Source organism: Coenobita brevimanus, chromosome 80, assembly GCF_032717465.1.
Source record: "Coenobita brevimanus isolate Jiangsu-jjx chromosome 80, ASM3271746v2, whole genome shotgun sequence".
NCBI lineage: Eukaryota > Metazoa > Arthropoda > Malacostraca > Decapoda > Coenobitidae > Coenobita > Coenobita brevimanus.
In genome coordinates, this window is record NC_137033.1 from 20,869,658 (window position 1) to 20,894,336 (window position 24,679).

General features: G+C 40.9%; 2 protein-coding genes across 4 annotated transcripts in view; both read left to right on the top strand.

Moving 5' to 3' along the window:
* The window catches only part of LOC145409294 (uncharacterized), a 36,019-nt gene extending 11,821 nt beyond the window's left edge, over window positions 1-24,198 (top strand). The window contains exons 11-16 of the mRNA XM_080279771.1: window positions 14,704-14,854; window positions 16,527-16,712; window positions 17,451-17,573; window positions 18,032-18,128; window positions 19,474-19,625; window positions 23,389-24,198. Of these exons, the coding sequence (XP_080135897.1) occupies window positions 14,704-14,854; window positions 16,527-16,712; window positions 17,451-17,573; window positions 18,032-18,128; window positions 19,474-19,625; window positions 23,389-23,496 (817 nt within the window). The 3' untranslated portion in view covers window positions 23,497-24,198. The remainder of the gene's footprint in view (window positions 1-14,703; window positions 14,855-16,526; window positions 16,713-17,450; window positions 17,574-18,031; window positions 18,129-19,473; window positions 19,626-23,388) is intronic.
* Window positions 71-6,573, top strand: LOC145409381 (uncharacterized). 3 transcript variants are annotated; one of them, XM_080279858.1, is made up of 8 exons: window positions 71-111; window positions 423-797; window positions 1,812-1,978; window positions 2,123-2,311; window positions 2,758-2,880; window positions 4,044-4,146; window positions 4,341-4,543; window positions 4,795-6,573. In XM_080279858.1, exons 3-8 carry the CDS (start codon window positions 1,847-1,849, stop codon window positions 4,873-4,875), a joined length of 831 nt encoding a protein of 276 aa, XP_080135984.1. In that variant the 5' UTR covers window positions 71-111; window positions 423-797; window positions 1,812-1,846; the 3' UTR covers window positions 4,876-6,573. The 3 variants fall into 3 exon arrangements, with proteins under 3 accessions (XP_080135984.1, XP_080135985.1, XP_080135983.1); XM_080279859.1 differs by having other exon boundaries at window positions 71-98; XM_080279857.1 differs by lacking the exon at window positions 71-111 and having other exon boundaries at window positions 141-797.
* Window positions 24,199-24,679: the final 481 nt, after the last annotated feature.

Genomic DNA, 24,679 nt, shown 5'->3' on the forward strand with positions numbered 1-24,679 from the left:
CTCCGGTATATTATTACTAGTTGCAGCGTGCCAACTATCAGAACACTTCGCCGACAGTCTTCTGCCAGCACTCCCGCACTGCACATTCCTTCCGGGACGTCAGACAGCACAGTGTCTTCTCATTGGATGTTACTTATTTTTTTTTTTTTTTAACATTCTATACATCTGCGTTCGTTATAGATTCTTCACAATTACATTAGGTGCTGGAGAGAGACGCCATCGAGCGGTGGCACCGTTATAATTGGGTGGTTCCATTGCCTGATTATACAAACGTCCCTCTGTTCACTGGGTTCACGTTTCAGATGACCCTTGTGCTACATTAATTACTGCTACAATTACATTCTTTAAATTACGGAAGACTTTCCTATAAAGGTTCCATTCCTACCTATAAAACTGATTAACCAGTTTCCCTTAATTTACAGTACTACAGTAGTTATACAAAACTGTTGTATTCGGGTACAAATCCCCGACTTAAAATGGGGACTGAATGTGTTCTTCCCTCTGTGCTCTTGTGCTGTGTGATTCATAATGCTCTCACGAAAAGAAATCATGTAAAACTTTGTATCGCGACAGCCGGCAGTGCAACGACTTTTTAAAACCGTGTTGTTACGGGGAGTGATAATCGAAACTACCACTGTCTTCCCTGACGATGTATGAAAGAAGAGTGCACAAAAATATTTCATGTAGCACCGTCCATCGCCACAGCCGAGAACTTTCGATCGTGATGGGACTAATGTCTGGGACAAAACTTCGCCCAAGATTTTAGTCATCTCAGCTTCTGTCATCTCAAATGCAAGGTCAGTGCTGGAAATGCTCTTACTTGCAAAGTCTTTTGTCTGTCATCCACGTACGTTCCTTTCCATGGTGAAGTAACTCTTTAAAGGACTATTTTGTGGAAAATGGTTAAAGTACATATTTATTTGATAGGCCAGTGAAAAAATTTCCTGAGCAACTGATACCAGCCCAAACAATGTTCCTTTAAAGTGAATAAAGATGTAGTCTACACCCCCCCCCTCTTTTTTTTTTTTTCCCTTTTCTCTGAGAGATTTCAACGAAAGTATAAAATGCCTTTATTCAAGAATATCAAAGTTTTACCCAAGTAAAAGCTTTCGCTTCGTTAATCTGATCTCTTTCAAAATTGGATCACTTTCGTTTTAAGGACTCTATGCCAACTGTCGCGTTCGTTGCTTATTTACTCATCTTCTTGCCTTAGTTAACAAATAGGATATACTGACCATACCTTATATGCCTTGAAACACGCACCGGCGAACATATGGGTCAATCTTACAGAAAGAGTCACAGGCTCCAGTCGCCACAATATTCTGCATTGAGGGACCATGGTATTCATTTTAACGTTCGTCTCAGAAGCGAACATTCTAAAATTCTCGACAGATGCTCTAGTGACAGAGTAAGAATTTTAGAATCTCTGTATCAATTTGCACAGGCCCCAGCTTATGATCATGCTTCCTCCTGAACATAGTTTAATTCACGTATATGCCTTACTTTTTATCTTTAGCGTTCATCACTTACGCTAAATATCAGCATTTCGCTCGTCACAACTTTGTGCTTTACTTTTCCAGCTGAACATCCGGCTCCCCAGAAAGAAATGAGTAGTGCATATTTCTCATTTTCACTTTCCTCTTCTGGCTATATTCCCAAGCATCATATGTTGCTTTCGCCAATAATGGTTCTCTCTGATATGATGCGTCAGGAAGGAAGGCGGCGGGCATGCCTTAGTGTGAGGTAGACCAGAGGAATAGTAGCGCGAATAATAGGACGAGTTGCAACTGAAGCTGCCATTGTCGTTCCAGCTTCGTGTGCGTGTGGGAGAGAGTAAGTGTGCACAATGATCGAGAGCATCTCCCCCGCCGACCAAGACTTCCTGGACAACTGCCAGTACACCGACCGTTGCATCCTTTATTATGCCAGGACATTCGGCCCGGGATTCCAGTCCACAGGAGGACCGACCACCACCAAGGTATCTATGCACATTAATCCTCGCAAGGTTGGGACGATTCTTGTATTCCACATAATACCATATGATTTTACTCAGTTACGAGTGAGTCATAAGAGTCTGAGAGTATGAGGAAGGTGAGTAACTGAGCCTGTTCTATATCCCCAGGACTTCATAGCAAAATTAAACCTGGCACCAGGGAAGAGGGTTCTGGACATTGGCTGTGGCACGGGAGGTTCAGCTGTCCTCATGGCCACGCTCTACGGGGCTAATGTGCACGGCATCGACTTATCCACGAACATGATTAATGCGGCCAGGCAATACAGGGACAAGCTGGATCCTGAGCTGCGGGAGAAGGTAGATGAATCCACTTGTAAATCTCTTTAATCCGATGACATATTTTATAATTTATTCTTGTAAATGTCGGAAGCTTTATTTTAGCTTAATAAGGGTCCTAAAGTACCGTAGGGGTTTATCAATGCTAAGTCTAACTCCTCCAGTTCGAAAACTCACATCACAGCTAAAAACAGGTACAGTCGTCCGAAGGTGGCTAGAGCCAGCTAGGCAATATATCATCGAAATGACGGAGTTAAAGTCTTGATCTACGTGGATACAAAATATCCAGGAACTGATTAAGTACAAATCGAATGTCTGAGGTTTGGGTTACTTGCTTGTCAAACTGTTTTAACGCGATTCAGATCCCTAGACTGTTCCCTGATCCACCATAGATCGATCACGCGTCCGTTTGGTCAGCAGTCCACTGCCTTACCACCTGACCACCATTGCTCTCTCCACTCCAACAGCTGGAATTCTCGATGCACAACATCCTGGAGGTAGAGCTGCCTGAGGAGTCCTATGATGTGGTTTACAGCCGCGACGCCATCATGCATATTAAAGAAAAGGACAAACTCTTCCACAAGATCTACGTAAGTGCAGCGTGTTCATGCCAGGGGATCTTAATCTGTTTCTGGAGATTTCGTAACATCTCTTCCTTTAGCGATTCATTCAAAAAATTACACTTCAATATCCTCTTGTATGTTATTGAAGAACTGGAGATAGGAAAGCATTGGCGTTTTTTTTTTCCTTTGTTATTCATGCAGCCCACGGATAATATGATTCAGCTTAAGACAGACTTTTCGTTCCATGAGTTATATAGGCTTCATTAACCACGTTACTGTGATGACGTATTTCACATTTTCTTAATATTCTAAGACGATTTCGCTCAGTTCAGGAGAGACGTTTCGACCAGGAGGGATTAAACATGACTTCCATTACTCCCTTCAGTGCAAGACATCCTCTCCAAGGTGGGTAAGATGCTTTGGAGGAAGCAAGAAAACAAACGCTTACTAAAATAAACAAAGCAAAGCAAATGATCGGATTGGCAACCCAGTTCAGTGCGGAGACGTTTTTTACAGTTTATTCCTGCTGCCACCAAACAATTTTCTTCACCTAAAAGAAAAGCCCCTGGCAGTGAAGAGGCAAATGAAGGCTGTCTCCAACTATGCCAGTTTGCGAAAGTCTGTTCTAAGTGAATATAATCGTCTAACGTCAACATGAATGTAAAAGGCATGTCATGAATTTTCAAAGTCACTGAATTAAAAGGAATTCATAAATAAATAAGAGCGTTATGAGTAAACAGATTATATACGTCATGATTAACAAAACTAAACTGAATGAATAGACTAAATATAAAAATAAAATGTCCGGGATAGATAGTCATGATTTTATACCCGTATGGGGTGGCCACAAACAAATCTCCTCCATGTCGACCTGTCCACCACCATTCCACTGCACTGCTCCCAGTTCACACCTCTCTCTCTCATACTGTATACCTCTCCACTCCATCCCTCCATCTCATCCTAAAACACACACACACACACACACACACACACACACACACACACACACACATATATATATATATATATATATATATATATATATATATATATATATATATATATATATATATATATATATAACCATGAATAAACTGAAAATTATGCGGGGTCTAGTATGAAAAATTTGTCCTGGGTTGACTAAACCGCCTAACAATATTATAACTAACGTAAAAATCTGCTTTGAGCAGAGGTGGCTTAAGCCTGGCGGAACCTTCTTCGTTACGGACTACTGTGTGTACCCCACCACCCGCTACACCAAAGACTTCCTCGACTACATACACAACCAAAGGCGTAAGTAACACCATCTCTCTCTCTCTCTCTCTCTCTCTCTCTCTCTCATATACTCGTGTATATATATATATATATATATATATATATATATATATATATATATATATATATATATATATATATATATATATATATATATATATATGTATGTATGTATGTATGTATGTATGTATAATATTATCACACTGTGCCAGGCTACTTTATGCTGACCGTGGAGGGTTACGGTGAGAAGCTAAGGTCTGTGGGGTTCGGGGACGTAAAAGCCGAGGATCTGAAGCAGACAGCAATGAACGTCAACCAGAGGGAACTGGACGCGTTCACCGCCAACCGCGACTCCTTCATCAAGGAATTCTCACAGGAAGAATACGACGCGGTGGTTAAGAGATGGGTCGACAGGGTGAGGGTGTGGTTTTATTGTAGTGGGTGTATTAACAGTAGAGTGAGGGTACAGATGTTGTACTAGGTTTATCACTGACAGGATGAGGTGTTGGGCTGTTATAGTGACAGCATTAATGGCAGGGTGAGGATATAGGGATATTGTAGTGGATGTAGTTCTAACAATGCGAACTTGTGGTGATACATCTGAGGATATTGCTGTGGGTGTATGTTTGTGAAACTGTTTTTTAATGGTATGTCTGATATTTTCAGAGTCGGTTTTTTGAAGAAGGCGAGATGACCTGGGGAGCGATTACAGCTCGTAAGACCATCACAGCCAACGCCTCTCATTAGTGTGACCCTCTGTACTGCCACATCCTGTAGTATGACCCCATCAGTAATGCAACCCTCTGTAGTGTGACATCATCTAGTATGATTACGCCTGAATGCTAAGACCTCCTCAGTATTGTGACCCTCTGTAGTGTGACATCCTGTAGTATGACCCCCTCAGTACTGTGATCCTCTGTAGTGTGACATGTTTGTAGTATGACCCCCCCCCTTCAGTAATGCGATCTCATCCCCTGAACTATAGTATGACTCCCTCCCTCTCCCTTACCTGCAGAATGATCCTCTCAGTAGTGTGACACCCTTCCCCGACCTGTAGTGTGACCCTCCAGTCTAAATAGTATGATTTTCTTCTGACCTCAGCTGTGACTTCCTCAGTAATGTGACACTCTTCGTCTATCCTAGTGTGACTCAGAGTACTGTGACTGCCCAGGTGTAATCGTATTGTATTCTTGCAGGAACGACAAGGACAAAGGGAGTGCAAAAACTTTCCACATTTCTCGTTCTTAATGCAAATGCAAGTGTTAGTTACGAGGGGAAAATTATTACAAGATGCCCAGTGAATCCAAGGCCGTCATCTCTGGACTCTTAGACAAATGGAGTCCCTAACAGTTCAAGGCAATGAGGAGGTGCACATAGTAATATTATGCTTTGAAAGATAATTAAACTCAACACACACACACACAGACACACACACACACACACACACACACACACACACACACACACACACACACACACACACACACACACACACACACACACACACACACACACACACACACACACACACACACACACACACACACACACACACACACAGAATATGAGAGCCCACTTTTGGTCTAAGTGTAGAACATAATACTTGTTTGAAGTCTTTTGCAATATAGGGAAATTTATCCTCTTTTCTCTAGCGAATACGTATAGTTGATAATTTATCCAGGCAGAAATTATGTAAATACACTTTTAGTAACGTACGACCAGTAAGGTGCATTTTGTGAGCGCGTGGCGAGCGAGCAAGCGCCATGTTATTATCATTTCCCTCTGACATAAAATAGGCGGAATCTCCGATTTTTGATTGCTAGAGTTGATGCCCAAAAACAGTGTTACAACGGAAAATCTTTTTTTTTATTGGCTTTCGTAACTGAGATGTTCACCGATTTGAGCCGAACGCTCCCATGGAAAACTCAAGAGTCCAAGGGGTTCCTGAACGTTTATTGGTGAGTTTTTAGTTGATAATAAAATTTACTGAATGAATTTATCACAAGCAGAAACAATTTCAGCTCTACTTCACGTACGAGAAAAGTTATTAGCTTCTGGTTAGCGTGACGGTCGAGTCGGGCTGGTCCAAACTTAAAGAGTATAAATATCACTCGCTCGCTTCGCCCGCTCGCTCGTAATAATATTTTGCTGAGTATACTGTGAGTAATACTGGATAATTATTAGGAAAGACTTGTTACAATAATCATACATTTAAGTGATATTCGTAGGGATGAAAAGGGTCTCTTTGAAGATGGTGGTGGTGGTGGTGGTGGTGGTGGTATAAGTAATTTCCAAGTGAGAAGCGTAAGAAACAACTTTGACACTTCGATGCAACTCAGTTAATACATGTAAAAAAAAATGTTCTGACTACGACAAATGAACAGATTATTTCGATCAGTGTTGATTGTGTTCCTTATACCGTCACTACAGGAAAATAAAGCATATGAAGAGACACGTGTTTATGTTTGTGAATAATCCCAAACGATCAGTAATAATGCCAATGAAAAGCTGGCTGTTATGTTCTTACACATGGTGGTCCCTAAACAGTGCTCCATAGGACACTCACTCGGAAATATTTTGTGTTGTGGGGATAACTCAGTCTGCTGGTGTGGGCGGATCTGGCACTATAAAGTCTGAGAAGGGTTATGGGAAATATGAAATAAGTAAATGAATGTAGGAAAAACAGTAATCAGTGAAAATTAAATGATGTCGGACAAAACAGCGGTAAGTAAATGATGTCGGGCAAAGAGTGTTAAGTAAATGATGTAGGGAAAACGGTATTAAGTAATCTCTCTCTCTCTCTCTCTCTCTCTCTCTCTCTCTAAGATGAAGCAATAGTTATGAAAATGATGATGATATTCCCCTCAATCTAAAAGTGATTCCTGTTATCAAACTTCTAGTCAGCACATCAGTATCATCATCCCCGGTCTCCCATCGGCACCTACTGATAAAAGATAAACAAGACCCCTCCCTCCTCTGATAACCAACTTCAAATACACTTGTTCAGTTTCCAAGACAATCTACCTAACACCGACCTTGTTTATGCAACCACTACTCGAGATGCTTCGTATAGATTACTTAATGAAGTGTCTAAGGGAAGGGGAGGAGGGGAAGGAGGAGACCGAGGGTGAGATGGAGGGATGGGGCGAAGAGGTATATGAGGGAGGAGTGTGAGAGCTGGAGATACGACAGCCTGATGGTGGATGACGGAATGACGAGGAGAAGACTTATTTGTGGTTTCACCCTATCGGCATTGATTTGTTTGCCTGTAGATAGACCTGAGGAGATACTACAGCTCTTTCAAAGTCATTGCCTGCGGTGCTTATACTAGAAAAAAAAAATCGTCCGTCGTAAATTGGAATAAAACACGAAGTTCTTCAATCTTTTGTTAACCGAGACAGTTTTTAAATTTTTGGTGCCCCAGGTTTTTCTTCAGCATAGCGCAATCGTCTGACGTTATCCGAGACAAAATGTAAAGTGAGTCAATCGCAGCCAACGTACGATATTAAAAGCAAGATACTGCATACCCTGACGAGTGATTATTATTATTATTATTATTATTATTATTATTATTATTATTATTATTATTATTGCAGTAGTAGCAGTATTGTTTAACCGCACCAGTACGGTGACGCCTTTTTAATATATTCTTGCTACCTCCAGTCAATTTTATTCATCTAATGAAAGCCTCCAATATTGTAGGCGTTAATTAAAAAAAAAAAAAAAAAGCTTTCGCATGGTGGCACCGACATAACCACGCAGCTCCACTAACTATAGTTACACCAACGTCCCTCACTACTCCCTCTATCCCCTAAAAGGAGGAAGGGTAACTTCAGCTTCAACATGTAGTCCACTGGGTCCACATTCAGATAAACCTGGGGCTACTGCTACTACTACTACTACTAGTTCGGCAGGTCTCTCCTAGACCTCGTAAACCCGTCAGGATGTAAACAGTGAAAGACGTCATCGCAGTAGGCACAGCGAAATCATAGCCAACAGATGATGAAAAAATCTACGGTCTTCTAGTGCAATGTTTCACCTACTCAGCGCAAACTATCCCTCCAGTTAATCGTTCGGGTGCTTTGGAACGATCGGGGATTGTAAAAAATCATTAGCAATATGTATTGCATCAAAGAATAACATCTACAGTATATATGTGATAAAAAAAAAATGCAACCAAATTTATCAAAACCGGTCACCAAGTTAAACCTCCTATGAATTCTCTGCCTGCATCGCACCTACTACAGTACTACGGCAGTCACCTAACTCCCGTCTAGCATCAAACTCTCATCCCTTTTCTGTCCATCTCTCAAATGCAAGAGTTAACCGTTACTCCCAGTCCTTCATGTATGCAACAAGTCAACTCTGGAACTGTCTCCCTCTGTCTGTATTTCGTACTGCCTATGACCTCCAGTCTTTCAAACGCAGTGTGTCCACTGTCCAAGGATCTCGAAATGAACAAATCTTGATTTTGGCTCTCTGTTATCTTGTTTTTATTTTTTTTTCTTGGAGGGAACAATTGGCGGGCTCCTTGCCTATGGTTCCTTCTTCAAAGCATAAACAAACAAAAGTAGTATGTGTTGAAATATAACCACATTTCTTAAAACCGATCACTAACATAGCAGCCAGTACCGGTATGTGTTCAAATAAAACCAAATTTATCAAAACCGATCACTAAGATAATGCGGCCAGTATATATTAAGTGGGAGGGCGAAGATTCGATTTCACTGCAAAACACCCAGATTGGGTCGCATGAACCCCTTCATTTTGATGACGTCTTTTATGGTATATTTGGCTACTCTCAGATGCTTTTATTCAACTCAGGAGAAGAAAAAAAAACAGCAAACGAGGTAATAAGCACTGTCCCCACCCCTGTCCGCTCAGTAACACTCTCCTGAACTGAATATTGTGTGATGCAGCAAGAATATAACAAGAAAAATTCAACCTACGGAAAGACATAATATCAATCCTCGTAGCAACCGTAGTCATAACTTCGCACGGAAGTCTCCAAAGCTCAGCATAATTGCCTGGAGATGGCAGAAATCTAATTTAAAAAAAATCATACTGGAGTTATCATCTAAGTACTCGTGGCAGGTGCAGTCGAAACAACCTAAAAAATAAAGTCTTATGCTCAGCAACATCGTCTGGAGATACCAAGGATATAATAGAATAATCAAGGGAAGCTATCGTCAGTTCAAGTATTTAATAGAAATAAGCAAGGGAGCTATCATCTGTTCAAGTGCTTGTGGCAACCGCAGTCGTAACGTCACGCTGTTTAGCGTTCAGGCAAAAATGTACGGCTGTGACCTTCGTCTCTGTGGACCGTGGCTGCCAGACGTAGGCCCAGCGCCATTTTAGTCCATTTCAGCGGCGGCACTGGCACTCGGAGGCAACGCAGCGCTCAGACAACACCACGTCATTCAAGGTGAACCACGACGCTAATTATACAGCTTGAGTCGATCCACTAAAATACCAGATTTTCCGAGCTCGGATGAGTAATTCTGATGTTAGAAGGTTGTGTACAACGTGTGAAGCAAATACGGAAACGTACTTATTGCAAGTTTTGCGAAATTCAGAAAGGTTGCCTGGCGCCTGCGGCATGCAGTAACAATGTGCTGCGCGTTCACAGAACTGCTTCCCTATTTCACTGTAAACACAAACTGTACCAAATTATAGCACTTTCATTATTATTACATCATTTTTCACTGATGTCTATGAAGAAAGACGTGTTTACCTGTAGGTATACGACGCTCGCGCTTGCACACACACACACACACACACACACACACACACACACACACACACACACACACACACACACACACACACTTTTAATATATTCAGAATCAGTCACTGATGTCATCTTGTTTCATTAAAATTACCGTCACATTATGTACGTCAGACTAATTTTATTCAAATGAATCTTCCACAGTAATAATGTAAGCAAGAAAATTCATAGGAATCGAACAATCCGTCTTGAATAATAATAATAATAATAATAACAGTAATGTCAAGCTTCATTTTCCAATTCATGCCTGATGTATCTGTACTCATATTGGTGTGTGTGTGTGTGTGTGTGTGTGTGTGTGTGTGTGTGTGTGTGTTCTTACCTAACTGTATTTTTTTCTAAGATTCAGTTAAGTTCGTCATGACCCGTGTCTGTTTCGATTTCTTATATCCATCCATCCAACCATCCATCCGTCCATCATCTAATCCTCAGTTGCCCCATCAGGATAGAAGAGGCCCGAGGCTAGACTAATTAGTTTCAACATTTAAGGCAAGGGTGACCACCTTCATATTTCCCTGAGCAGAATTATGTGAACAATAAACCCTAACCAAACCTCAGATGGAAGTCTTTACAAGATTCATCCAGGAGGAACACCTTAATCCACTGGACTACTTGACGTCACTTGGTTATATCGTCACCACCCAGCAAAATAAATTATTTCCGTAGGTACAGGAAGCTGTTTGGCTTACTCAGCAGAGAGAGACAGACAGACAGACAGATAGACAGACAGACAGACAGAAAGAGGGGGGAGGGGTACTACATGGAGTGAGTGGATGATAAGCGTCCCCACCTGCCACAAACGATATTCTTATACATTTCTTTAAATTTATCAGTGGCTTTGATACACCACTTGATAGCTAATTCTCTCTCTCTCTCTCTCTCTCTCTCTCTCTCTCTGAAAGTGACCATGGTGTTTACGTGAACCCCCTCAGTCCGATTACATCAATGCAATTTACTTCTTGATACCTCCAGGTGGTTTTATTCAAGTCAGGGGAGAGACTGCGAGATGGAGGGGTTTAGTGACAGCTTTCATTACCTCCTTCGCTACCTGAGTGTTTTTCTAAACAGAAAAAAATCATCTGGCAGCAGCAATTTATGAAGGCTATTTCTAACCTCTCCAGCTAGAAAAGAGACTCAAGAGCTGAATAAAATCGTCTGAAGGTAGCAGGAACAGAAGAAAAAATACGTCATTGGATGAAAAGTGATCAATTGTCTGGTCTGGGGACTGTGTTGCTGTGGGAACGTCATGGTGATATGTACTGTAGAGGTGTTGTGGAAGGTTCGGTGGAGTATCTCTGTATGATAAGAAACAGTTGTACTGTAATGTGCTTATGGTATCATCCTGAGATCAGTGCCAGCTGGGGCGGGGGACAGGTTAATCCCTTCATTCCCTTGGTAAGCGTTTCCTTTTAATTAATGCCACTTTTAGGGGAGTTTATTGAACGATTTAACTTTACCGTGGTACTGATAAAGTTGAATAAAGGCATACCTAACCCATGTACCGTAGTCAGAAAAATCTCCCCAAGACTGAATATATCCCCCAAGCATAATGTAGATCGTATGCAGATAGTAATAATGAAATTACCATGATATACCCGGACTGAAAGGGTAAAGGAACTGAACTTGAAGAAAAGTTCCCTCTGGATATACTTTTCTTTACCCTCTATATCAGGCAATAACGGACTAGATGATAAAGGGATGGAATTTCGTTGTCTTCATTGATCATCCAGTTACAAAGGCTACCAACATGTCACAAAACCACCCATGCTAATAACGTGACACCAATCCTGACTAAAATAAACCTACCATGCTTCAGTATTAGAACCCAAGCAGTGGCATGGATAGGTATGCGTGCATTTTTTAATACGTGGAATGACTTCCGCCTGAGGTCTCTCTCTCTCTCTCTCTCTCTCTCTCTCTCTCTCTCTCTCTCTCTCTCTCTCTCTCGTGGCCATCCTAGACAAGGAATCTCCTTGATCCTAGATGATCCCTGTGATTAGATGTCAGTCAGGCAATAAACTGACAGATGCACGTATGCAGCTTAAATTTTTTTGTTACAAAGTTTGTCTGTGCTTAGAAAAAAAAAAATCCATGTCCAAGATCATCATCATCATCATCATCATCATCATCATCATCTCTCTCCTTCCCACAGGGTGGGATGGAGCCTGCAATAGGGCCAGATAAGTACGTTTCTCTGTCCCTCCAACCTCACCCATATCCAAAACAGTATGATTATTCACAGATAGGCATCACAGTGGACCGTTTACGTGACAGCGCATTCACATTGTTTTTTTCTTTATTGATCCTCTCTCTCTCTCTCTCTCTCTCTCTGCGTGTGTGTGTGTGTGTGTGTGTGTGTGTGCCTTAATAACATGCTACAGGGCAAAAAATAATTATGATGGAGGTGGGGGTTGTGGTAGATGGGGGCGCTCACCATCCACTCACTCGATGGAGTGCTTCTGTCGGGTGTCTGCCCTTTCCTCTCCTCCATCTTTCTTTCCTTCCATCCTCTTCTGTCTTCCTTTACTTCATTCTTTCCTTGTCCTTCTGCTTACGGGTAACTTTACACTCCCTCTTATGTCTTTCTTTCCTTCATTCTTTCCTCGTCCTTCTGCCTGTGGGTGACTCTACACTGAGTGATAAGCCAAATGGTTTCCTGTACACCAGGAAACCATTTACCACGCTGGGTGGTAACCATATAACCAAATTTTGGCACCTGGTGGTTTAGTGAGTAATTATTGCGCTCCAATCGGATTGAGCCGGTGAAGGTTTACATCCAAGGGGTGATTGGGGTTGATTGCTTATGTAATGCCACTCAGGGATGAGTGAGGCTGGTCACTCTCATCTTAAATGTCGGGACCAACTGCTTAGCCCCGGGCTCCTACGCTCCTCATGGGGCAATGTAGGATTGGATGATGGATGGATGGATGAAAAAAAAGCTCACTGTAGCAACACTTCAGATCGTATTTAAACCTTCCAGAGGTCAGCGTTGTTGTAAGTGGGATCTGGAGGGAAAGGTGCTTAGCTTGCTGTCCTTCACCTATCAGATCATAATCTCGAGATTCAAAGGTCCCTACCCTACAGTTCCCTTAGTATTTAAGTTCTTAAAATTTCCCAAACCGTCACCACTGTGTGACCATGGACTGCAAAATGTTAAGTGGTTGGGTTAACCACAAGTTGATTAAGCAAACCTATTACATTCCAAGTACAGTATCATATTCCTCTTAAATACATTTATTTAGTACACCTGGACTGTACTAATTATATTCCTTCTAATACAAGCATTTGCATTAAAGATATAATCTGGTATAAACAAGAAAAGGTAAGGATCCAGAAGCATAAGTCCACAAGACAGTAATGCTCTATTTATCTGTCTGTTAATCTTGCCATGAACATTTACGTATCAAACTTTATGCTAATCTATCCACGAACAGTTACATATCAATCTTTGTCAATCTGTCTTGTTACTGATCTATTTACCTCTATCCCTCATCTATTGTATTTTCTGTATATCATTCTGTCTGCCACTCTGTCCATCAATCTACCAGTCTCTCTTTATGCCAAACAGTGTGTGTTGGGGTTCTATCGCAAGGCAATCACAAGCAATACTGTACATTATACTCCCGCATCACCTCCCTTATACACCACCACCTTTTCCCTGACAATGTATGCAAATAGGGTGGTTGTTGTTGTGGCCCAAGATTCATCTGAATGAGAGCCCAGTGGACTGCAGACTAAAGATGCTTTTCTCCTGCAGTCTACCATCCCACTTTAGGGGGATAGGGCGAGATTTGAGGGACGTTTGTATATATCAATAATACAGGTGCCACCAGGTGAAGGTGTCCTCTTCGGCACAAAATGGGGTGATGAAAGGGATACTGTATGTGAGTGAGTTTTTGAAGATGGGAAGATGTACAGCCAGCCAAAAAGAAGGGTGGATGGATGTGGTAAATTAGTATGTAAGAAAGTGACGTATTAAAACTGATAAGACTAATGAACTGACAGGGGGCTGGGTTAGAGGGATGAATTATGTGCTGTATGCAGGAGCACACAACAAGGCACCACTTTTTTACATTGGTAGTCAGCAGACCAACTCCATCTGGCAAGTATTGTATTGTGAAGTTCATTTGTAAAGAGAAATATTGCTAATGTCCAGATGGTTAGGCTGGATTCCAGTGGAGCTTGAATGGTCAGTGAATGAGCAACTGACCTGTTTCATTAGGCATGCTGTCGATTGTTCTCCCAACTACGTAATTTCCCTTAATTGTTTTCTGGATTCTATCTTACCCTTTCCTTAGGCGACAAGGAAAAAATGTCATAGTGATAAAAATGCATTCTCTTACCCTACTTTTATGGTACAATAGTTTAGCTCTTCTTCTTTTTCAATCTGACCACGAATACAAACGATGTTGGCTGGAAGATATTTCTTTCTTTCTTTATGTTTTTGACTCTAGGCATAGACTAGACAACCAGTTCCCTGAGGCCCAGTAATATTCCTACATGCCACACATCTTCAGATGTCATCCTTTTGGTACAAATATCTACTGTCCATACTGAATACTTGTATATTCTACCAACGTCTCATTCAGGACTGATGAGATGATAATAATAGGGGTGTTTCATAAAAAGTCAGTAGGTGCTGTAGAGATCAGTAAGCTCTGTTAAAGAAACTCATGTATCAAAACTGCTCCCCGACCCTGCTGGAGATTAAACTCGTTCATCCAATCTGCAAACCACTTCTCTAACCACCTGACTACCACTTTGTTTTCAGCGAGACAAGGACTGTAAAGGACTCCAACTGGAAAAATGAGCAACACTAGGGATCCTGCGTCCCAGGAGTTCCTGGACAACAACCAGTACTCAAATCACTCAATCCTGCGCTATGAGAGGATATTTGGTTACAGCTGGGTTTCCACTGGAGGTGAAACTACTACCAAGGTACTGTATACTGTTTTATGAAGGATTAGTCTGAATGGGGATTAACAGATGATAAAGGTTAGTGAAACAGGAAAATTTGACAAGGGTAAAATACACAAAATGTGTAAAAAATAGTATGATCTATGGCAGTTAGACTTGGTCTGTAAGAGACGAGGATACATGTTGACTGGAATGCACAAAAATGAAAATGTTGAGACAGGTTAGCAGGGACTCATTGAGTTACAAAACAGAGACCAATGTATTGTAAGAGATATGTGGCATAAAAAATATCAGAGATGGTTTTGACATGATGAAAGGAGGAAGGAAGATGGCTATCTGAGGAGGGTCACAGGTGAGAATGTGGAGGGATGAGTGTCCAGAGGCAAACCGAGATGTGGGGTGAGGTCCTGCATGGAGTACTCTGGGGATTGAGCAGGGGAATGGCTTTAGATGCTGGTATCTGACGAACTGTCACTGCAAGAAATGACCTACCAGTATGGTCAGTGATCTCTAGATGTAAATGGAAATGTTTCTGTTTCATCTCCAGGCACTGTCTTCATTTTCATTTTTTTTTAAGTATGCCATCATTCTTTATTCTTAGGGCTAAATTAAATCAATAGCCTAGTGCATGGTCTTCAGAATTATACAGCATAATAAGACCCTACAGCTTACTAATCACCCACTTCCTGCCTTACAGCTACACTTCTAAGACTGAGAAGTATTTTAAAGATATTTGCCAGTGCTCAGTCATTAAGATAAGTCCAGTATGTAAACTTTTTGGATTAGATATCTTAGGCATATGCTCACCTGTAAAGATGCTACGGCATATCTTTCATGGTTCAGTAAAGGTTATTTCAGCTTTATTTAATTTGAAGGGAATGACTACGTGACAAACAGGTTAGTGGTCAATATTTACACTGATCAATAAGAAATATGGACAAACTAAGCATTGTCTGCATACAAATCAAAAGCTAGTATATGTAGAGAGAGATCGTTACAATTTGGTTAAAGCTTTGTATGTCTGAACAACATATGAAAGCTACCTTTCAAAAAAGAGGTCTTCAGACAGAAAACCTGTCTTGATATGCTATTCTAGCTATAAGTTCAAAATGTGGGATGAGAGACTACAAGAGATAACAAAAGAATATGAAGATAAAATACCAACTTGCCTACTCACTCACTCCAAATCCACCCATTTTCCATTTACTGTACTTATCATCCACTCATTTGCTGGTATTATAAGTGGCATCCATTCATTGCAGTTTGCACTCAGTCATCTCAAGGTATCATTCATGAACCCGATATATCAACCATTCACTCCATTTCCCATTCCTTTTACACAAGTTAAAACTCAATCCAGGCAACAAGTCATTTCATGTACTTCAGGTTACTCACTCACTTAAGGTACCATCCATGCACTGAGTCATTTACTCATTCTAGGTACCATCCATTTTCTCTATGAATACCTGACCCACTTCACTCACCTCAGTACACTACATTCACCACTTATGATGACTAAATCATAAGCACTCACCTACACAGTAGCAGCACCATAATCCCACAAAATTTAACAGGCAAATAAGGTCTATACTGTATAAGAAATACTAGTAATAGTACTTTGTCACTAGGCATTTTTGTACAAAGACAACTATTAGAAACTGGGAACACTATATGAGGCTGTATGTACCTTCAGGACTTCCTAATAAAGCTGGGTCTGCTGCCGGGGCAACGGGTACTGGATGTGGGCTGTGGGACTGGTGGCTCAGCCTTCTACATGGCAAGACACTATGGTGTCCATGTCCATGGCACTGACCTCTCCAACAACATGATTAGAATTGCTCAGAACCGCCTCAAGTTCATGGACGACATACATGACAAGGTGAGCTCAAGCTGTCCTAGTAGTTAATGGTGATAAGGTGAATGGTATATGTATTCACAGTAAGGAAATCTACACAAGATGCAATATTGTACATACCTCTACCACCCTACTACAGTACAAGAAACCCTTTCATGACTACACAACAGTAATAGTAATATGTAAGCTACTGTATATGAGTTAATACCTCAGAAGTTGCAACAAGCAAAATATATTTTGTCTGTCTCTCTGTAAAGCTGTCTGTCTCTTTCCATGCACACACACACACACACACACACACACACACACACACACACACATACGGGTGCCCCCTGAACTTCTAAATTAGTCTTGCTATGATGTCTGTCTGCATACAAGCCTCCACTCACACAGTTTTCTAAGCCTTTTACAATGTTCATTCTTTCATATTTTTTCACCTGTTTTCGATGCCTTTTACAATATTCACTTTGTCACAATATTTCCTATATATTTCCTGACAAATAATGATCCTCTGATGTTCATTGGGTTACAGGTTTGTTGACTACATCCCAAGCCAGAAGCTTCACTATCATCTGCATTCCACTCTTTCCTCACCTTTTCTTCACCCTAAATGCTATACACTGTTGCCATCTGTTGCTTAACAAAATACAGGTAATGAGTCTTTAGAACTACCTAAGTACTCCTACCTCAGACTGTAGCACCCTAACATATAAAGTACAAGAAAAAATCCTTTAATGAAACTTATTCAACTTTTTTCCACAGGTAAAATTTGAGGTGGCGGACATCACCAAGATACAACTTCAAAATGAGGGATATGATGTTATATACTCCAGAGACACCATCCTACACATCTCCGGGAAGGAGGAGCTCTATAAGACATTTTATGTAAGCAATACCTGTACTGGCAAGCACACATAAAATGAAACATCTACCACCACCAGGCATATATACTGTATACAGGATATATATATAGTATATATATATATATATATATATATATATATATATATATATATATATAGTATATATACATACAGTACACATAAATGGATGTGGTGGTCTGTTTCTTGACTGACAAATGTATTTCCAAAAGGGTTCATGTTAATCAACGAAGTCTTTTAGGAGTTAGGCAACACTGACGAGAGGATGAGATGCTGAATCTTTCTGCACAGTACGAGAGACAAACTTGCGTAATATATCCTTTTCGTTTGGTTTGTGAAGGTTCAGAATCATCACAGAACTGTAATACCAAATTTATAGTATTCCTTCATCTAAGATTCAAGTTATGTCAAGTTATACGGACATCTCTACCCTTTTCATACGCCTTACTTTTTACTTATTAGACTTGGCTGAAACCAGGTGGAACCTTGTTCATCACAGACTACTGCAGGGGAGACCAGGAACACTCACAGGAGTTCAAAAATTATGTTAAGAGTAGAGGTATGTATTACTGCCTGGTGTACAGTATGTTGTTTTGGCAGAATGATACTTTGTCCACATTAACTTGAGCTAAAACTGACTTCCCTCCCTCTTGTGAGCTGTAGCAAATGAAACATATGGTGTTAGTTATGGCAAAACAATATGGATGTGTTGTAGGACCATAGTACAGGTACAGTATTGTAATACTGTGCCACTAAACAACAGAAAATATGATGCCAAAGAATGAAAATTTCTTCTAAGTGAAAAAACTATATCAGCAGTTATGGCTGAATTTACTGATGGTTGTGGTAAGAATTGCTGGTGGTTATGAAAAATACTGGCTGTTATTGTGGCACAGATATGAGGCAAGTGAGAACAGCAGGTCATTGCTGATTTCAGGTTGGTAAAGATTATGGTAATGGTTATGATGGGTGTGACAGGTCAGTGTTAAGTGAGGTGGAGGTTGGCGGTGGTTGTGGTGTAGGTTGGAGGAAGTCATGGTGGAGGTTGGTGGGCATGGTGGAGGTTGGTGGTGGTCATGGTGGAACTTGGTGGCAGTCATGGTGGAGGGTGGTGGTGGCCATGGTGGAGGTTGGTTGTGGTAGTGGTAAAGGTTATGGTGGGCGTGGTAAGGGCTGGTTCGATAATGTTACAGAGGATGTTTGTAGTGCTTGTGGTAGAGAAAGTCTTCATGCAACGGCAGGCTGTCACATTATCCAAACATCTCCCAGCTTTCTTCCTATCCCCTGATGAGGATAATGGACTGTCCACAGGCCACCAGGTTCATGTTCATATGATCCGCTGACCACAACAACAACAATGTCCCTCATTGTACAGAAAATCATCTTCACATTGCTCTCAATCATACCAACACCAACCCTGGATACCTATACCTGTATTCATTTATATTATTATGTGCACACACACACACACACACACACACACACACACACACACACACACACACACACACACACACACACACACACACACACACACACACACACACACACACACACACACACACACACACACACACACACACACACACACACACACACACACACACACACACACACACACACACACACACACACACACACACACACACACACACACACACACACACACACACACACACACACACACACACACACACACACACACACACACACACACACACACACACACACACACACACACACACACACACACACACACACACACACACACACACACACCATATTCTCCACATTTCACACTCATCCACACCATCTCCAAGTAAAAGGCATTCATATCACCATCTCCAACCACCTCACCCCATTCATTTACATCAATTTCCCTTTCCTCTGATCTTTTGCCACAGGGTATGACTTGCGGACAGTGAAAGAATATGGGAAGGTGATTGAAGCAGCTGGGTTCAAACTAGTGGAAGCCAAAGATATCACCCAAACCTTCATCAATTGCCTTATAAATGAACTGAAGTACTTCAAACCACAGCACCAAGCATTTGTAAAGGTTTGTGTTTTCAGTAATGTATTAGCTTGCTTACCAACTGTGCTGCCCTAATATTGTGCATAATTATTTGCCTTATCAGATTATATGTTATCTGGATTTTCTTTTTTTAATAACTCACTCTACTTCATTGCCAGGGACAAATTTGTTTGCAGAAATATCTATTATATCTTATTTTGCAATGACATGACTGTAGCAAAGGATATTCCAAGAAAATATGTTTAAGTAATACAGGTGGCCTCTACACTACCCTCACTGAGATGGAGTAGGTGTTTCCATATTTCTTTGATGCATTATATCACAGGGATAATACTTCAATTACAATGTCATATTCTGCTAAGATATGCTGACAGTGTGTTTAGCCAAAACATGCATGAGTTGCTTTCTCTCTTGGTACAAGTTCTAAGTTCTACTAGTTTTACAAAAAAATTCAAAACAGTAACAATTTCATAATGTTTTTATTATTCCGAATAAAGAGTTTTTGCATAGCCAAAAACCTAATATTCCTTTCTCTAGACGCTGTGAAGGCACTTTAAGGAAAGAGGCTCACTCTTTCACACTTATGCCCCACACAAATGCAGTGCAAGTGAGGGATTAATGGTGATACACCCAACAGCTCAGAACACAAAGACACTGTAACTCCAAGGTGCTTTTCAAATACTTGTGATACTATCTCATTGTTATTTAATGAACTGCATGATCAGAAACTGTGAGAGAAAAGGTTCCCCTCTACTTTTATTATACCATAACTAGAATAGACTACTTTGTGTATAAATGTGCTGCACTACAAAGGTAGCCATACAGGTACAACTAAAGTTTAGGAAATCTGTGCATTAGTGCATGTAAACAACAACAGAATGGGTATCTTGTACCTTCTTTCGCTGGTACAGTTTGGAATTTGTGGTAAGGTACTGTAGCCTTGAGACATCCGTCACAGCCAACCCCTGTTAAGAAGTGAATGGGAGGTAGCCATATTTTAGATTTTAGTTAACCCCATTGCTTAAATGACACATTTCTTAATAAATTCTTGCTATTTTCAGACATTTTTTTTCACCTTGGGTGATACTTTATTAATTGAGGTGGTTAGATACTGCCTTCATTAACCCCTTCACTACAAGAGGTCTCCCACAAACTGAATAAAATTGTCTGGAGATAGTAAGAAATACTGTACATAAAACTTACATTATCTATCTATCTATCTATTGCCAGACGCCTCAATCCCGTTTGGGGTGGCCACAAACAAATCGCCTCCAAGTCGCCCTGTCCCCCGCCATTTCACTACCCTGCTCCCAACTCACACCCCCCTCTCTCATATACCTCTCCGCCCCATCCCTCCATCTCATCCTCGGTCTCCCCCTCCCTCTTCCACCCTCCACCTCACTCACATACACTCTCTTCGTCAGTCTTTCACCCTCCATCCTCTCCACATGGCCAAACCACCTCAGTGTGTTCCTCACAACGCTTCCTATCACATCCACATCAACACCACAACGCTCCTTTATATCCTCATTCGTCAGCCTGTCTCTCCACGTGACTCCACAGGCTCCTCTTAAATAACTCATTTCCACTGCTCTCACTCTTGACTTGTGTCCTTCCAACAATGTCCAAGCTTCACTTCCGTACGTTAGAGTTGGTATCACAATACTGTCATGTAGTAACTTTTTCACTTCCATGCTCACTTCCCTGTTTCTTATCACTGCTTTCAAGGAACCAGCAACCTTTCTTCCCTGCTGTACCCTTTCAAGCACTTCACCCTCCAAACCTCCATCTTTACTCATCACACTACCCAAATACTTAAACGTACTCACATTTTCCAATTCCTCACCATCCAACCTCGCTATACATTCACTGACTTCACCTCTCTCAAAGACCATCACTTTACTCTTCCCTACATTCACCTTTAGGTTCCGTTTCTTACACACTCTCTCAAACTCATCCACCAAGCCTTGCAGCTCCCCTTCATCTTCACTCAACAACACAGTATCATCTGCAAACAACAGTACAGGGAGTTTCCAAACACTATCCTCTCTCACCAGGGCCACTCCAACATCCACTACCCTACCTTGTACCTCTTTTATTACCCCATCCATGTACAGATTGAACAACCATGGAGACATGACACATCCCTGTTTCAAACCAACTTTCAAAGAGAAAAATTCACTTTGTTCACCATCCACACGCACTGCAGCCTTCGCACCATCGTACATACTCTTCACAGCATTCAACAACTTCCCATCTACTCCATATATTCTTAACACTTTCCACAATCCTTGTCTATCCACCCTGTCATATGCTTTCTCCAAATCCATGAAAGCCGCATACAACTTCTTTCCCTTCTCTAGAAACTTTTCCACTAAAGATCTAAGAATGAATATCTGATCTACACAACCTCTTCCCTTCCTAAGCCTCCCTGTTCTTCTCCAACTAGTTTCTCTGTTCTTTCTCTAACTCTGTCTATAAGTATCCTACCATACACTTTTCCTATTATACTAAGAAGACAAATGCCCCTATGATTACCACACACTTCTTTTTCCCCTTTTCCTTTGTACAAGGGAATAATTATACCTGACTTCCAATCCTCCGGGACTCTACCATCCTCCCAGGCCAATCTGCACATCTTCCACATCCATTCTACTACTATCTCTCCCCTATACTTCAGCATCTCACCACACACTCCATCAATTCCTGGGGCTTTCCCAGATTTAACTTTCTTCATTGCTTCCACAACCTCTATCCTACTGATTTCTTCCTGTCTTCTCACCTCCCTCCTTCTCCCAGCCATTCCCCAGCCACTTATACTCGCATTACTTCCATCCTCTACGTTCAACAATTCCTTAAAGTGTTCTCTCCATCTGCTCACTTTTTCTCCCTTCTCCACTAGTAATCTACCATGTTTATCTTTCACTCCCCTGCTAACTTCACTTCCACCCTGTCTTACTCTTTTCACTTCTCTCCAGAACCTTTTCTTACAGTCCCTCCACTTTACACTCAAATTCCTTCCAAATTCCTCATCCACTCTCTTCTTACTCTCTCTTACTAATCTTTTCACCTCTCTCTTCCTTTCCACATATAACTCTCTCTTCCGCCTCTCAACTTCTTCCACGCCCCTATTTCTCATCCATTCATTGTATGCTTTCTTCTTTTGTGCCACAGCCTGTTTCACCTCTTCAGTCCACCACGCTGTTCCTTGCACCCCCCTCCGTCTTCTCTTCCTTCCACACACCACATCACATGCTGCACATATTTCTTCTGTAAATATCTTACACACACCTTCCACGTCTCCCATCTGCTCCAATTCATATTTGCCCAATCGTTCCTCCACTTCTCTCTTATACTCTGCCTTTTTCTCATCCTCTTGTAACCTTTCCACTCTCCTTACATTATCATTACATAAAAATTACATTATCATTTTCAAGAGTTAACACGGAAATTTACTCCCACACTATGTGCTCACTTCCATCCCATAGTAAGATATCACAGATTAGACATAGTGACTAAAAAGGGCCTATATTCGTGTGGGCAAAGAAGGCTTCCTAATACTGTGACCTCTTCCTTAGTGATTTTCTTTGTATATTACACCTCAGTATTTGCTTTTATGCTATTTTCAGTATATATCATTTGTATACTGCCATGTGGTAGAGTGTACAAATGAAATATAAGGGAATATGAACATACCATATGCAAAAATAAACTGGTAAGGTAGAGGTGCTAGAGAGACTCCTAACCTGAGGAGAGTATAACTTCATCCTCCCTCTGTTACCTGCAGGATTACTCAGAGGAGGATTACAAGTATATCGAGGATGGGTGGGAGACCAAGCTGGTGCGGTGCAAGGCAGGGGATCAAGCCTGGGGTATGTTTATAGCTACGAAATAGATATAATCCTTTTTATAATCTAACTTCACCTACAACTGCCACCTCTCCATCATGATGCTGAACTGTATGATGTGATTTAACACTTGAATATAGTGAATTACAAAGAATTACTATGGAAATCATGTAGAACCATAGCGATGTCTTTTCCTGGCATTCTCCAACATGAAATAAGCTGGAAATGGACTACAATCTAGATCAAGTTAGGGTGAACAAACTATAACATGCATCACACGGTCAACTAGGAAAAAAAAAAAAATGAAAAGACAATGCCATATACTTCATAACTCTCAGTCCAATGAGAAATTTCATTAATGTTAATTTCATACTATTATATTCAGCTAAGAGAGACTATTCTGACTGTTGGGGCTGGATGTAGCCTTCACTAAACCCTTCACTACAAAATGTCTATTCTTGGTTGAATTAAATAATCTGAAAGCAGCATGAATATACTAAGAAAATATCTTGCCGGATTCATGGAGCTAAAATATATCTAAAAGTCTCCTCTTGGCTGCTCAAGACTAAAGACAACTGCAGTGCACAAGCACAGCCTGATATGCATTTTGTTACTGCAGTATACAATACTTAATTAGACTTGTGCTGCCTAGGTCTTCACTGATCAAAATATCAAAAAAGGTTCTGTTTCTTAGCATTAATGTCTTCATCCTCCTAATAACTGTAAAGTAAATAAATAAATAAATATAAATAGAATATTATCTACCATCCTTTTATTGCTGATTTATGTATTTCACCCTATAATACTGTACTACTTTCATAAATGAATATTATCTTTTATGACATTAGATTCATTTATCCTCTGCTTAGGAGTGGCAGAGGATAAATGAATCTGTCATAAATGATAATATATTGTATATGAATACATGTTTTCTGTTCATTCCTTTCTATCCTAAGAATGTGATGCATATCTATAAAGAAGCCAAAGGTCATCTCTCTATTCCACTAGCCCCATTTTCCTTACATACGGAGGTAGGATGGGACTTGAATGTATTAATGTTTTGACGAGAAGGGCTAAACTGAGATGGTTTGGGCATATGCAGAGGATGGAAGATGACAACTGGGTGCAAAGGTGAAAGGTGTGGACATAGAAGGTTGAGTTGTGAAAGGCAGACCATAAAAGACCTGCAACGAGGTCATAGAGTGTATCCTCAAGGATGAGAGACTGAAT

Coding starts and splice junctions, on each gene's coding strand:
- LOC145409381 (XM_080279858.1), top strand. CDS start 1,847: ATGATCGAGAGCATCTCCCCCGCCGACCAAGACTTCCTGGACAACTGC. Junction 2,312..2,757: donor ATCCTGAGCTGCGGGAGAAG/GTAGATGAATCC, acceptor CCACTCCAACAG/CTGGAATTCTCGATGCACAA. Junction 2,881..4,043: donor AACTCTTCCACAAGATCTAC/GTAAGTGCAGCG, acceptor TGCTTTGAGCAG/AGGTGGCTTAAGCCTGGCGG.